Source organism: Hyla sarda, chromosome 3 (genome assembly GCF_029499605.1).
Source record: "Hyla sarda isolate aHylSar1 chromosome 3, aHylSar1.hap1, whole genome shotgun sequence".
Classification (NCBI taxonomy): Eukaryota; Metazoa; Chordata; class Amphibia; order Anura; family Hylidae; genus Hyla; species Hyla sarda.
In genome coordinates, this window is record NC_079191.1 from 359,198,176 (window position 1) to 359,214,027 (window position 15,852).

At 45.9% G+C, this 15,852-nt stretch overlaps 1 protein-coding gene across 1 annotated transcript in view; it reads left to right on the forward strand.

Moving 5' to 3' along the window:
* The first annotated feature begins 590 nt into the window (after positions 1 to 590).
* Positions 591 to 15,852, forward strand: part of XRN2 (5'-3' exoribonuclease 2) — a 94,283-nt gene continuing 79,021 nt past the window's right edge. Inside the window, exon 1 of the mRNA XM_056567653.1 lies at positions 591 to 761. Within this exon, the coding sequence (XP_056423628.1) occupies positions 687 to 761 (75 nt within the window). The 5' untranslated portion in view covers positions 591 to 686. The remainder of the gene's footprint in view (positions 762 to 15,852) is intronic.

Sequence of the window (15,852 nt, forward strand, 5' to 3'; positions counted from 1 at the left end):
GTTGTGATTTTTTAACGGCAAGGAGCAAAATACGAAAATGCAAAAAAACCCTATCATTAAGGGGTTAAGGTGAAAATGGGCCTGGTCCTTAAGGGGTTAAAGGCAGGTCTTATATTTTTGTGGAATTTCAGTGTGAATGAGACAGCAAAATAAAAAATCGCTGCATCCTCAAGGGATTAAGTCTGAGGATTTCAGTAGGTAGCACTACAGCCAGGGTACACATGAGGTATATTACCGCACAGAATTAACTCATGAGGTAACCGCACCCCTAGGACATACAAGCAGTGACCTGACTGGTTACATGAATGGACACTATAGCTCGTATTCCTCGTGTTTATAATGGAGCTGGGACCTTACTGGTTACTATAGACCAGTGTTTCCCAACCAGTGTGCATCCAGCTGTTGCGAAACTACAACTTCCAGTACGTACGTTTGCAACAGCTGGAGACACACTGGTTGAAACCCCCCCCCGCTATATACCTAATTTGTCTTCCCGCCCCCTCTCTTGTCCTATGGCTGAGCTGGTAGATCTGTACTGTAATACCAGCGCGCACTCCAATCCTGTAGAGCTCTACTCGCCGTCCTCTATAGCTGTGGTGTAAGTCCCGCCTCTCGTCACCACTTCCGTTGTTAGTGCGTAACGCGTGTGCGCCGCGGCCTAGTCTTCTGCTTTCCTGCTCCGTAACATGGGAGTCCCGGCGTTCTTCAGATGGCTCAGCCGCAAGTACCCGTCCATTGTAGTGCACTGCGTGGAGGAAAAGGTAAAATGGCGCAAGAGATTTGTGTTGTATGGTAGTATGACGCGCTGTATACAAGGCGCTACGGCTGAGGTATTACGCGATATACAAGGTGCTCCGGCTGAGATATAACGCGCTATATACAAGGTGCTCCCGCTGAGGTATAACGCGCTATATACACGGTGCTCCGGCTGAGGTATAACGCGCTATATACAAGGTGCTCCGGCTGAGGTATAACGCGCTATATACAAGGTGCTCCGGCTGAGACGCAACGCGCTATATAGATAGTGCTCCGGCGGAGATATAAATACAACGCGCTATATACACGGTGCTCCAGCTGTGATATAACGCGCTATATACAAGGTGCTCCGGCCGAGGTATAACGCGCTATATACAAGGTGCTCCGGCTGAGACGCAACGCGCTATATAGATAGTGCTCCGGCGGAGATATAAATACAACGCGCTATATACACGGTGCTCCAGCTGTGATATAACGCGCTATATACAAGGTGCTCCGGCTGAGGTATAACGCGCTATATACACGGTGCTCCGGCTGAGATATAACGCGCTATATACAAGGTGCTCCGGCTGTGATATAACGCGCTATATACAAGGTGCTCCGGCTGAGGTATAACGCGCTATATACACGGTGCTCCGGCTGTGATATAACGCGCTATATACACGGTGCTCCGGCTGAGGTATAACGCGCTATATACACGGTGCTCCCGCTGAGGTATAACGCGCTATATACACGGTGCTCCCGCTGAGGTATAACGCGCTATATACACGGTGCTCCGGCTGAGGTATAACGCGCTATATACACGGTGCTCCGGCTGAGGTATAACGCGCTATATACACGGTGCTCCGGCTGAGGTATAACGCGCTATATACACGGTGCTCCGGCTGAGGTATAACGCGCTATATACACGGTGCTCCGGCTGTGATATAACGCGCTATGTACACGGTGCTCCGGCTGTGGTATAACGCGCTATGTACACGGTGCTCCGGCTGTGGTATAACGCGCTATGTACACTGTGCTCCGGCTGTGGTATAACGCGCTATATACAAGGTGCTCCGGCTGAGGTATAACGCGCTATATACAAGGTGCTCCGGCTGAGGTATAACGCGCTATATACAGGGTGCTCCGGCTGAGGTATAACGCGCTATATACAGGGTGCTCCGGCTGTGGTATAACGCGCTATGTACACGGTGCTCCGGCTGTGGTATAACGCGCTATGTACACGGTGCTCCGGCTGAGGTATAACGCGCTATGTACACGGTGCTCCGGCTGAGGTATAACGCGCTATGTACACGGTGCTCCGGCTGAGGTATAACGCGCTATGTACACGGTGCTCCGGCTGAGGTATAACGCGCTATGTACACGGTGCTCCGGCTGAGGTATAACGCGCTATGTACACGGTGCTCCGGCTGAGGTATAATGTGCTATGTACACGGTGCTCCGGCTGAGGTATAATGCGCTATGTACACGGTGCTCCGGCTGAGGTATAACGCGCTATATACACGGTGCTCCGGCTGTGATATAACGCGCTATGTACACGGTGCTCCGGCTGAGGTATAACGCGCTATGTACACGGTGCTCCGGCTGAGGTATAATGTGCTATGTACACGGTGCTCCGGCTGAGGTATAATGCGCTATGTACACGGTGCTCCGGCTGAGGTATAACGCGCTATATACACGGTGCTCCGGCTGTGATATAACGCGCTATGTACACGGTGCTCCGGCTGAGGTATAATGCGCTATGTACACGGTGCTCCGGCTGTGATATAACGCGCTATGTACACGGTGCTCCGGCTGAGGTATAACGCGCTATGTACACGGTGCTCCGGCTGAGGTATAATGTGCTATGTACACGGTGCTCCGGCTGAGGTATAATGCGCTATGTACACGGTGCTCCGGCTGAGGTATAACGCGCTATGTACACGGTGCTCCGGCTGAGGTATAACGCGCTATGTACACGGTGCTCCGGCTGAGGTATAATGTGCTATGTACACGGTGCTCCGGCTGAGGTATAATGCGCTATGTACACGGTGCTCCGGCTGAGGTATAACGCGCTATATACACGGTGCTCCGGCTGTGATATAACGCGCTATGTACACGGTGCTCCGGCTGAGGTATAACGCGCTATGTACACGGTGCTCCGGCTGTGGTATAACGCGCTATGTACACGGTGCTCCGGCTGTGATATAACGCGCTATATACAAGGTGCTCCGGCTGAGGTATAACGCGCTATGTACACGGTGCTCCGGCTGTGATATAACGCGCTATGTACACGGTGCTCCGGCTGTGATATAACGCGCTATGTACACGGTGCTCCGGCTGTGGTATAACGCGCTATATACACGGTGCTCCGGCTGAGGTATAACGCGCTATGTACACGGTGCTCCGGCTGTGGTATAACGCGCTATGTACACGGTGCTCCGGCTGTGGTATAACGCGCTATATACACGGTGCTCCGGCTGAGGTATAACGCGCTATGTACACGGTGCTCCGGCTGTGGTATAACGCGCTATGTACACGGTGCTCTGGCTGAGGTATAACGCGCTATGTACACGGTGCTCCGGCTGTGATATAACGCGATATGTACACGGTGCTCTGGCTGAGGTATAACGCGCTATATACACGGTGCTCCGGCTGTGATATAACGCGCTATATACACGGTGCTCTGGCTGAGGTATAACGCGCTTTAGGCTGCATTCACACTTTGTTTTTGCATTACGGGTGCCGGATCCGGCTGGGGGAGGGGCAAACCGGGCTCTCCTGTACCCCAGCCAGACCAGCGCTGAAATCAGTTTACTTTAATGAGCCGTCCGGAGTCAAACGGTGACTCTGGTCGGCTTATTTTTCACCCGTATCCCGTTTTGTGACTGGACCTAAAACTGTAGTATACTATGGTTTTAGGTCCGGTCAGGAACGTGTCAAAAAGGAGCCTTCCGAGTCACCGTTTGACTCCGGTTGGCTCATTAAAGTAAATGGATTTCAGCGCTGGTCCGGCTGGGGTTCGGGAGAGTCCGGTTTGCCCCTCCCCCAGCCGGATCCAGCACCCGTAATGTAAAAATTAAGTGTTCTTTCAAAGAAAGAGAGTCCGTGGCACTGGAATATAATGCAGATAAAAGGTTCTTTATTGCGGCATAGCAGGTAACAGAGGTGTAGTCAAACAGCCAAAAGGGCTATGCCGCATTAACCCCTTAAGGACCGGGGTTTTTTCCGTTTTTGCATTTTCGTTTTTTGCTCCTTGCCTTTAAAAAATCATAACTCTTTCAATTTTACACCTAAAAATCCATATGATGGCTTATTTTTTGCGCCACCAATTCTACTTTGTAATGACGTCAGTCATTTTGCCCAAAAATCTACGGTGAAACGGAAAAAAAAATCATTGTGCGACAAAATTGAAAAAAAAAACGCAGTTTTGTAACTTTTGGGGGCTTCCGTTTCTACGTAGTACATTTTTCGGTAAAAATGACACCTTATTTTGTAGGTCCATACGATTAAAATGATACCCTACTTATATAGGTTTGATTTTGTCGCACTTCTGGGAAAAATCATAACTACATGCAGGAAAATGAATACGTTTAAAATTGTCATCTTCTGACCCCTATAACTTTTTTTTTTTCCGTGTATGGGGCGGTATGAGGGCTCATTTTTTGTGCCGTGATCTGAAGTTTTTAACGGTACCATTTTTGCATTGATAGGACTTATTGATCGCTTTTTATTCATTTTTAAATGATATAAAAAGTGACCAAAAATGCACTATTTTGTACTTTGGAATTTTTTTGCGCGCACGCCATTGATCGAACGGTTTAATTAATGATATATTTTTATAATTCGGACATTTCCGCACGCGGTGATATCACATATGTTTATTTTTATTTACACTGTGTTTTTTTTTTTTTTTTTTATTGGAAAAGGGGGGTGATTCAAACTTTTAATAGGGGAGGAGTTAAATGATCTTTATTCACTTTTTTTTTCCACTTTTTTTTTGCAGTGTTATATGTCCCATAGGGAGCTATAACACTGCACACACTGATCTTCTATGCTGATCACTGGTTTCTCATAAGAAACCAGTGATCAACGATTCTGCCGCATGACTGCTCAGGCCTGAATCTCAGGCACTGAGCAGTCATTCGGCGATCGGACAGCGAGGAGGCAGGTAGGGGCCCTCCCGCTGTCCTGTTAGCTGTTCGGGATGCCGCGATTAGCCGCGGCTATCCCGAACAGCCCAACTGAGCTAGCTGGCCACTTTTGGTTTCACTTTTAGCCGCGATCGGTGCTGCGCGCTATTAGAGGCGGGTCCCAGCTTCACTAGGACGCCGGGCCCGCCACTATATGACGCGGGGTTACTGTGTAACCCTGCGTTATATCAGGAGAGCAGGACCAAGGGCGTACCTGTACGCCCTTGGTCCTTAAGAGGTTAAAGAACCTTTTATCTGCATTATACTCCAGTGCCACGGACTCTTTCTTTGAAGGATTCACAAGCTGTTGCTGGTTTTCCGTTGAGCACGGGATTTCTGGACTTGGTCTCTGCCTATCTTCAATACATAGGTATCGTGAGTTGGTGCGGGAGCAAACCTCTCTTACTTGGGATTAAAAATGAAGTGTGAATGCAGCCTTATACACGGTGCTCCAGCTAAGATATAACGCAATATCTAAACGGGGGGCCCTGCTGCTGTCTAAACGGGGGGGGGGGGGGGGGCGTCCTGCTGTTGTTTAAATGGGGGCCCACTGTCTACAGGGGGGCTGCTACTAATGTCTGCCAGTGGATACTGCCTACTATTAAGGCAATCTTATAGCAAAGTCACCTGCACTAACTTGAATTTATAGGCAGATAGTGCAGGCGACCCAGTTTCTACCGCTGCTCACCATGTGGTCATCGGTCTCGCCGCCAATGCAAATTCCCTGTTCTGTCCAATGGAGAAGAAAGAAATCTTGGCTCATACTACAGCAGCCGCCTCCATTGTACACCACAAGGAACCCACATATCATACGGTAAACGGCGCCAGAAACCGCATCACCCTGGTGTCAGATTCCCTTTAAAATAAAAGTACTCGTACTTGGTATCAGTGAGTACTAGAATTAAGTATCGGTACTCGTACTCGGTCTAAAAAAATGGTATCGGGACATCCCTAATTTCAGTGGTACAATAGATTAGTGGCACCAGATGTGTCTGGCAGCTGCTTATCTCTCCAGGAATCTCCTGTTCACACAAGTTAAAGTCATATTCTTGTGTAGAAGTAGAAAAAGACCTGAGGTCGGTGCCTCAAAAAAAATACCAATATAACCTCTTGCAGACTTACAGCTCATAGATGTAAGTTCTGTGCGAGCCCAAAGGTCTCAGGAGATATCCAGAGAGATCCTGTATTGATACTTTAAGAACAAGAGTAAAAATGACCTTGTAACCAGGCACTCAGACATCCAGAAAATAGCACAACCAGGTTGCTGATGTAAAGATATGGTTTCTTGTTTGTTGTATACAGCGATAATGGCCCTCATTTACTATTGTAAACCTGACATATTTTGTCAGGTTGACTGCCAGATTCTGGGGCATTGCTCCAGAAATTCTGTCTGCGCCAGAATTGAAAAAAAAACCCGACTAACTCTAGATTTTGCTAAGAAAACCCGGAAAGGGGGCATGGCCTCTGGGTAAAGTGGACGTGGTCTCCAGAAAGGGGTATGTTCCTGACATTTTCACAGAAACTCAACATATTTACCAGGGCTGTGGAGTCGGTAGATAAATACTCCGACTCCGCAGTTTTTTGTACTTCCGACTCCTCTGTATTAATATGCGAATGTATTTATAAACACACTTGAACACTCTTCTAGCAGAGAGAGGTAGTTGGGCAGAAGCTGCTGCCTTCTCCTTTTTGTGTGCAGACCTGCTGCTGAAGATAGGGCAGTGGGAGGATCCAGAAAGGGGCATTTATTTTAAAACATGATTTCCTTAGTAGAATCCCATAGTCATGTTTAAAGTTTAAGCTAACAATCGGAGTTTACAAGTTTTTATAGCCTTAGCTGAATGGCAGCAGTTTTTCCAATGTTTTACAGCTTCAGTCTTGAACTATTGACCCTCCATTCCCTTCACTTATACAAGTGTCTCTAGTCCTGCAAAATACATGTTTACTTAATCCCTTATCAGTGAGAGGCTAGGTTACCCATGGGTTCCCTGTAACAGCAGAACACACCACTATGGAAAGTATAATTGCTCCTAATTGTGCGTTGTGTGCCATGTAGTGAAGCATATGAAAAGCATGCTTCTTCACGGTCACTTAACATGTTCATTTTGCGGTTACGTGAGGCACTGCATGCATTGGTCTTTATTCTTACAGTAGAGAAGTCATTAATTAGAACTTTTTGTGAATTCGGACATTTAAACTTGCTTTTTTTTTTAAATTCCAATCTAAATGCACCCACTCCTACTAAATTGTTTGCAAAATTTCGTCTGACTCCTCGACTCCACAGTATTAGTAAATACTGTGGAAAAATTATAGGGTATTAAAACCCACAAAGAAACCTACACTCCACTCTTAGTAAATAAGGGGTAACACTGCCAAGCTGAAGGGGTTTGTTACCCCCGAAACGTGTTATTGGTGTATATAATAAACAAAAAAACCTTATTTTTACATCTGGGACTTGGTTCTGCTATTTTCTGGATGTCTGAGCGCCTTTTGCAATGTAATTTTTATTCTTGCTTTTGAAGTCACATTCCGGCCATATCCATGATTTTAGGTCCGTTGGGAAAACCGGGGCAAAAATTAGCCGACCGGAATCAGCGTTTCACTTTGGTCAGCTAATTGAATTGCATTACATAAGGGCCGGCTATGGCTGGGATACAGGAGCGCCGGTTTTCACTCAAAAAGGATTTTTACCCCAATATCCTGGTTAAAATGAGGGTGCGTGTATATCCAGATAAACTCTGTCCCCACAAAAGCCGCTGCGGTTCATGGAACTGCAATGGCTTCTGCGGGGCCAGAGTCCCGCCGCCAGATTCCTTACCCATCCCTGGCCGATTTCCTCCCCATCCCCAGCTTTCCTATTTACCTGTCCAGAGGCACGCTCCTGCAGGCTCCGACGGCATCCTGTGCTGTCGCTGTGCACTGCGCAATGACGAGTGACGTCTCAATGAGGACGTCACTCATCAGTGCACAGCGACAGCACAGGGTGCAGCCGGAACCTGTAGGAGCGTGCCTCTGGACAGGTAAATCTGAAAGCCGGGTATGGGGACGGAATTCGGCGGCGGGACTCTGGCCCCGCAGAAGCCAATGCAGTTACATGATTTAAAGCCAGTGCTTTAAATCATTGAACCGCAGCGGCTTTTGCGGGGCCGAAAGTCTATCGGCGTATAACATGCAGATAGCTTAAAAAATGCATACATAGATATTTCCCGAGTAGTCTCCCTTCCTCTCCATTTCCAGTGTTTTTCCTGTCCCGATTAGGGAAGGAACCTCTGAGTGCAGGAGAGCTCTCTTCTGCTAAATACCTATTTTATGCCGGCGGTTCCCGTCCGAGATGATGATTTTTCTTTTTTCTGTCTCACCTTGCGGCACCCAGGCGGGCTTATGCAGGGGAGACGCGATAGGGGCCAGATCGCGGTCCTCAGGTCCTGCCTTCTGGTCCCGTGCCGACCGGGGAGTTGCCACGTCCGGTTACCCACCACAGAATATATTGTGCGATCTGTCACAGCTGAAGCAAATTCTGCTGCTACAGTTGTTTTTCCAGGATGTCTACACCGGTCATGGCCACTGAGGTTGAACCCGTGCAGATCAAAGTAACCGTGAGTAATGAGGGCCTATAGGGTTTATACCCTGGCCTACCTTCAGAATTACTGTCTGATCCTTTCCTCCCTTTTATATTTAGGGAGAAAAGGATACTCCTTTGATTTCCCTAGAAAATGTGTAATCTGTAATAAGGATCCTCAGTTGTCTTAAAAAAAAAAAAAAAGTTATGTAAAAAATGTGTTGCCAATTTAGTCTCGGAGGAAACTCCTGATATTATGAATGATATTAGATCTATGATTCAGTCTGAAATCCAGGCTTTTAAATCCTCCTCTTTAAGTCAGGCGGTCCCATCTGGATCTCAAAAGATCCAATCAAAAAATCTGATTGGTTGCTATGGGCACCTCAGAATCTTAAAAATCTGGTTGCTATGGGCAACTCAGAAACTTAAAAATCTGGTTGCTATGGGCAACTAAGAAACTTAAAAAAAATACAAATAAAAAAATCCGGAGGACATTGAGGAACTTATTAAAGAGGTAAGAGCCACCCTTAACCTTGAGGAGGTACAAGAGGTTAAAACCATTCAGGATGAGTCATTCGGAGGCCTAGGTGACCGTAATCTCCCTCCTTCCCCGTTCATCCGAACATTCATAAGATCATTAATGACTATTATAGCTTCCACTTGTGTAGCTAGAACCTTGGGTGTGTGGATTGACCAACTTCAGCTACACTTAGAGGACGATAGCCCTAAATTACCCCAAATACCCCAAATTTTCTTGCGGATACATCTGCAGAATCTGTCAGATTATCTGCCCGCACTGCTTTCCTGTCAAATATTTCAAGAAGGGTGCTCTGGTTAAAAACCTGGACAGGGGATGTTACCTCCCCAAAAAAAAAATGGCCGTCCTTCCATTTCATGGACAATTTGTTTTTGGAGCTGACTTAGATAATATCCTGGCTAAAGCCTCTGACAATTAAAAAAGGTTTTCCCAAAGAGAAAGCTCAACCAAAAAACACCCCCTTTCACCTCTTTTTTTTAAAACTAATCAGCCCTATAGAGGTAAGGGCAAAACAGGCTGTTGTTCCTATGGAAAAGGAGGTAGAGGGAGAGGCTTCTTATTTAACCCCAACCAGTCTAGCACTGGTGGAGGTAAACAACGATGCCATTCCAGTAGGGGCGGGATTGTCATTCTTCGCCCACATTTGGGAGTCTATGATTCCCAACCCTTGGATAGTCTACATAATCCAAGAGGGTTACAGGGTAGAGTTCTTCTCTCCCCCTCCCCAAAGATTTGTGATAACCAAATCCCCAGTTTCCCTAGCCCTAATCATTCAGGGGGTCCAGAATCTATTGAGTTTAGGGGCGGTCATAGGGGTCCCAAGAAACCAGAGAGGTTCAGGTCATTATTCCCATCTGTTTCTAATCAAGAAGCCAAAGGGGAAATTCAGGACTAACGTCAATCTGAAACCCTTAAACAGATTAGTTACATACAGGAAATTCAGGATGGAGACCGTGAGGTCAGCCATTCATCTCATAAAAGACAGTGCAGTCATGGCCACAATAGATCTCAGGGACGTGTATTACCACCTCCCTATCCACATAGACTCACAACCCCTTCTAAGATTCGCTGTCCAGTGGGACGGAAGAGTCCACCATTTTCAATTTGTTGACTGCCCTTCGGGCTTTCCTCGGCCCACCGCATTTTTACAAAAGTGATAGCAAAGGTGGTGGCAGTTCTCAGAAAAGAGAAGATTCTGGTAATACCTTATTGGATGACATATTGATTGTGGCGGACTCTGTTCTTTACCTAAAACAACATATGAAAAGAGCGGCTCAGGCCCTTCAGGATCTCGGCTGGATCTTGAACCTAGACAAATCCGACTTGCTACCAAGTTGCAGGAAGGATTCAGTAGCCCAACAGTCCTCTCTACTCAGAGAAAAGATCCAAAAGATACAGGATCAGATTCATCTACTTCTTACTCTCAAAAGTTGTACTCTAAGATTTGCCATGTCGGTCCTAGGATTGTTAATATCTTCAATCCTGACGGTGGCTTGCGCTCAGTACCACTCCAGACCCCTCCAGAAGTGGATTCTAGGGGTATCGGACAAAAAGCAAACCTCCTAAGACAAATATTTCTCTTCCATCGGAATTAAAGACCCAGCTAAGATGGTGGCTTTCCCTCCAAAATCTTGTAAAGGGTGTACACTGGCATCAAACAGACCCCAGGATCATTACCACGTATGCCTGCACTCAGGGTTAGGGAGTCAACTCAGAAAAGCTTTCGGTACAAGGGAGATGGAGTCCCACTCTAGCGAACAGGTCAGGGAATTTGAAAGAGTTGTTAGCCATCTGGATGGCTCTACAGGACTTGGAACTTTGTTGCAAAGACAGACACGTTCTCATTTACTCAGACAACACAAACCGCAGTGGCGTTCATTCGTCATCAAGGCGGGCCTCGCCACTCAGCCCGACAGTAGGTGTCAGGTCAAATATTCTGTTCAGCAGAACAGAATGTACTTTCCATCTCAGGGGGGTATGGAACATCAGAGCAGACTTTCTAAGTCTACACTTTATAGATACGAGGGAATAGACGCTAGCCGACTGGGCTTTTTCGTCAATAGTCAACGCCTGGGGTCTACCCCAGATAGACCTGTTTGCCAGCAGGAAGAAGCGCAAAGTGAGCAGTTTCTTCTCTCTGAATCCCAGAGACTCTCCAGTGGCAGTGGATGCTCTAGTTCAGAAATGATCTTTCAGCCTGGGATATGCCTTCCCCCAATAGTCCTAATACCCAGAGTACTACACAAGCTGATGATCCACTCTTGCACGTTAATCCTCATACCCCCTTTTGGCCCAAAAGAAGTTGGTTTCCTCTTCTAAAATTGGAGTGTGGAAGATCCAATACGGTTTCCTCCTCGTCCAGATCTACTAACCCAAGGTCCAGTCCAGCACAGTCAAGTTCATACCCTCAGCTTAGTGGCCTGGAAACTGAGTAACTCCTACTAGAAAGAAAGGGTTTCTCTGAAAGAGTAATTAACACCCTACTAGCCAGTCGAAAGTCTTCCACCTGTAAAAGTTATTCTAAGGTTTGGGGAAAAATATGTTTTCTGGTGTGTGTCTTACTTTTCACTTGAATCCCCTAACATTCTTCAGATACTTCATTTTCTGCAAGATGGTTTTGACTTAGGTCTTTCTCCAAACACCTTTAAAGGTGCAGGTTTCAGCCCTCAGTGCTCTTTTCCAAATGAAATTAGGAGATGATTGTTGGGTGTCTAGGTTTATTAAAGCCTCTGTGAAACTTAGGCCTAGGATTACAAATCTTTACCCTCCGTGGAACCTTAATGTAGTCCTTGAGGCCCTTACTGAAGCTCCCTTTGAGCCAATAGAGTCCATCTCTATCAAATTACTTAACTTAAAAACTGTACTTTAGGTAGCAATAACATCTGCACGTAGAGTCAGGGAGATTCGGGGTCTCTCTACTTTACAGCCTTTTTTTTTTTATATTCAGAGATGATAGAATCATTCTCAAATTAGACCCTAATTTTGTACCAAAAGTATCTTCATCCTTTCATAGATCCCTGGATATTGTTATTCCTTCCTTCTACTCAGCTCCTAAGAATGATCAAGAAAGATCATTCAACTGTTTACATGTAAGGAGAGCAGTATTACAGTATGTTGAGTCCTCCCGTCCCTGGAGGAAAGACAAAAACCTTTTTCTCCAGTTTGCAGGTCCTAACAAAGGGAAAAAGGCTTCCAAGTGTTCTATTGCGAGATGGATCCGTATGGCCATCTCAGACGCCTATTCAGCAAAGGGAAAAAAATCCCCCTCTTGAATTAAAGGCTCATTCTACCCATGCAGTCTCGTCCTCATGGGCAGAGAGAGCATCTGCTTCTGTGGAGCAGATTTGTCGTACAGCCACTTGGAAAAATTTACATACATTTCCAAGCGTTATAGATTAGATGTTCTTTCTAATCAGGACATGGCGTTCGGACGCAAAGTCTTAAGTGCTGTGGTCCCTCCCTGAATACTATTCTTTGGTATTATCTCCGGGTGCTGTCATGGAGACGACTTGGGAAATGGTGAATTATACTCACCGATAATTGTATTTCCTGGAAGTCTCCATGACCGCACCCATAATACCCACCCTTTGGTTTTTCTTTCTGGTTTGGTCTTTCGGTGATCACTTTTCCTTTCTACTCGGTGTTCTTTATAATACACTGGGAATGGAGAGGAAGGGGTGGGGTTTTAAACTCTCAGGTGTTTTTCCTGTCTCAGTTAGGCAGGTGCACTCCGGGTGCTGTCACGGAGACTTCCAGGAAATACAATTATTGTGAGTATAATTATATATATATATATATATATATATATATATATATATATATATATATATATATATATAAATATATAATATATAATATATAATATATAATATATATAATTTTTTTTTTCAAAATCAATTACATTTTTTTTTCCATTTTACTCCCTTTAAGATTACATAAAAGTAATAAATATATTTGGTATTGCTATGGGCGTAATTGTCCTATTAAAATGTTTTTTGATCCTGCATGCTAAATGTAAAAAAAATACCAAATGTCAAAAATGCATATCATGTATCAGAAAAAATGTATAAAAAGCGATCAAAAGGTCCCATCAAAACAAGATGGGTGCAGCTCAGCAGTGCAGAATAGAAGAGAACATGGCTGAAACACCTGTGGTGATGCAGAGTGGCAAAGCAGATCTAAAGTTTCTAGGCCGGAGGACTCTATGGTTAAACTCCATGTTCTCTTCTATTCTGCACTGCTGAGCTGCACCCATCTTGTTTTGATGGGACCTTTTGATCGCTTTTTATACATTTTTTCTGATACATGATATGCATTTTTGACATTTGGTATTTTTTTAACATTTACCATGTAGGATCAAAAAACATTTTAATAGGACAATTACGCCCATAGCAATACCAAATATGTTTATTATGTTTATGTAATCTTAAAGGGAGTAAAATGGGGGGGGGAATTGATTTTGAAATATATGTATATAATAAATGGTGAATTATACTCACGATAATTGTATTTCCTGGAAGTCTCCATGACAGCACTAGAGATGAGCGAACTTACAGTAAATTCGATTCGTCACGAACTTCTCGGCTCAGCAGTTGATGACTTTTCCTGCATAAATTAGTTCAGCTTTCAGGTGCTCCCGTGGGCTGGAAAAGGTGGATACAGTCCTAGGAGACTTTCCTTGGAAAGTTCGTGACGAATCGAATTTACTGTAAGTTCGCTCATCTCTAGACAGCACCCAGAGATTGCACCTGCCTAATTGGGACAGGAAAAACACCTGAGAGTTTAAAACCCCACCCCTTCCTCTCTATTCCCAGTGTATTATAAAGAACACAGAGTAGAAAGGAAAAGTGATCACCGAATGACCAAACCAGAAAGAAAAACCAAAGGGTGGGTATTATGGAGACTTCCAGGAAATACAATTATCGGTGAGTATAATTCACCATTTCCCAAGTACTCTCCATGACAGCACCCGAAGATAATACCAAAGAATAGTATTCAGGGAGGGACCACAGAGTAGAGTTGGGGATTTCAATCCCCAGTATAGAGGGCCACCTAGGCATGGCAGCGGGTGCTTACTCTGGTGGAGCAAGCTCTATATGGAATTGCTCCGCTACCACCGCTGCTGGTGCCGCCGTGACCGATACAATTACCGCTGCCACTCCTGCTGCCATTGCTGTTTCCTATCCCTCACCACAAGTACTATTGTGCCATCTGTCACAGCCTGACATCCTTGCTGCTGCTACAGTTGCCATTTCCACTATTTCTGCATCGGTCAAGACCCCTGAGGTTGATCCTGTGCAGATCCAAGGAACCATGAGTAAAGAGGGTCTGTAGGGTTTTTTGTACCCTGGCCTATCTTCAGGACTGGTGTCTGATCCTTTCCTCCCTTTATTTTATAGGGAGAAAAGGATATTTCTTTGGTTTCCGTGAAAATGAAATCTAAGGTTAAGAAATGTTTAATTTGTAATAAGGATGTCCAGGCGACCTCTAAAAAAAAAAAAAAAAAAGCTTTATGTAAAAAATGTGTTTCCAATATGGTCTCTGAGGAGACTCCTGACCTTATGAAAGATATTAGAATGATGATTCAGTCAGAAGTTCACGCTGCTAAATCCTCTTCTTCTAGTCAGTCGGTCCCGTCTACATCCATTAAAGTCCCAAAAAAAGTCTAAGGTGGTCTCCCATTCCGATTCTGATGATGCTACGTCTCATCAAGACATTGAGGAGGGTGAATGTGTGGATAGCCCACAGGAAGAAGAGGATACAGGGTTTAAGAAATATTTAATTCTGAAGACATTGATGAACTAATTAAATCTGTTAGTCACCCTTAATCTTGAAGAGGTAGAAGAGGTTAGAACTATTCAGGATGAATTATTCGGTGGTCGAGGTTAGGGATCGACCGATATCGTTTTTTTAGGGCCGATAGCGATAATTGGTGGAGGTTAGGGCTGATAGCCGATAACTTATACCGATATTCCGGTATAAGTTATCGACTATTTATCCCCCCTCGACACCGCTGCAGAGCATTGATTTAAAGCGGGCGCTTCAAATCAATGCACTGCAGTGGCTTTTGCGGTGCCATAGGCCGCCGCCACCACCACCCGCTTCTCTCCCCCTACCTGTCAGGGTGGTCCGGGCCATCCATCCTCCCTTCCTGTAGTGTCCGGCGGCATTCCGGGTGGAGGGGGAACCGGTCCGGGCTGTCCTTCTTCTCCGGGGGTCCTCTTCTCCGCTCCGGCCTAGTACGCTGCATAGAAGCCGCTGCGCAGTGACGCCCGTGCGCAACGACGCACCAGACGTCACGGCGTAGCGGCGTCTATGCAGTGTACTAGGCCAGAGCCTGCCCGGAGTGGAGAAGAGGACCCCGGAGAAGGACAGCCCGGACCGGTTCACCCTCCACCCGGAATGCCGCCAGACACTACATGGCCCGGACCACCCCCATTACGGGTAAGTTTAAAATTTTTTATTTTTTTTTAATTGACTCCGACGGTGGGGGAGGGGTCCGACCGGTATAGCGGTATGGGCAAAAATCCATACCGTGATACCGACCAGCACTACGGGGGGCGGTCGCGGGGCGGCGGATCGGGAGGGCGGTGCGGTGGGGGGCGGGGCATTATCGGCTTATCGGCAAGGTAATTGCCGATACCGATAATGCCCAAAATCGTGATTATCTGCCGAAAATATCGGCCATACCGATAATCGGTCGATCCCTAGTCGAGGTGACCGTAATTCTCCTTCTTTCCCTGTTCATCCTAATATCCATAAGATGATTAATGATGAGTAGGCTAGGCCCGATAAGGGGCCCTTCATTCCTAAAGACATTCAGAGAC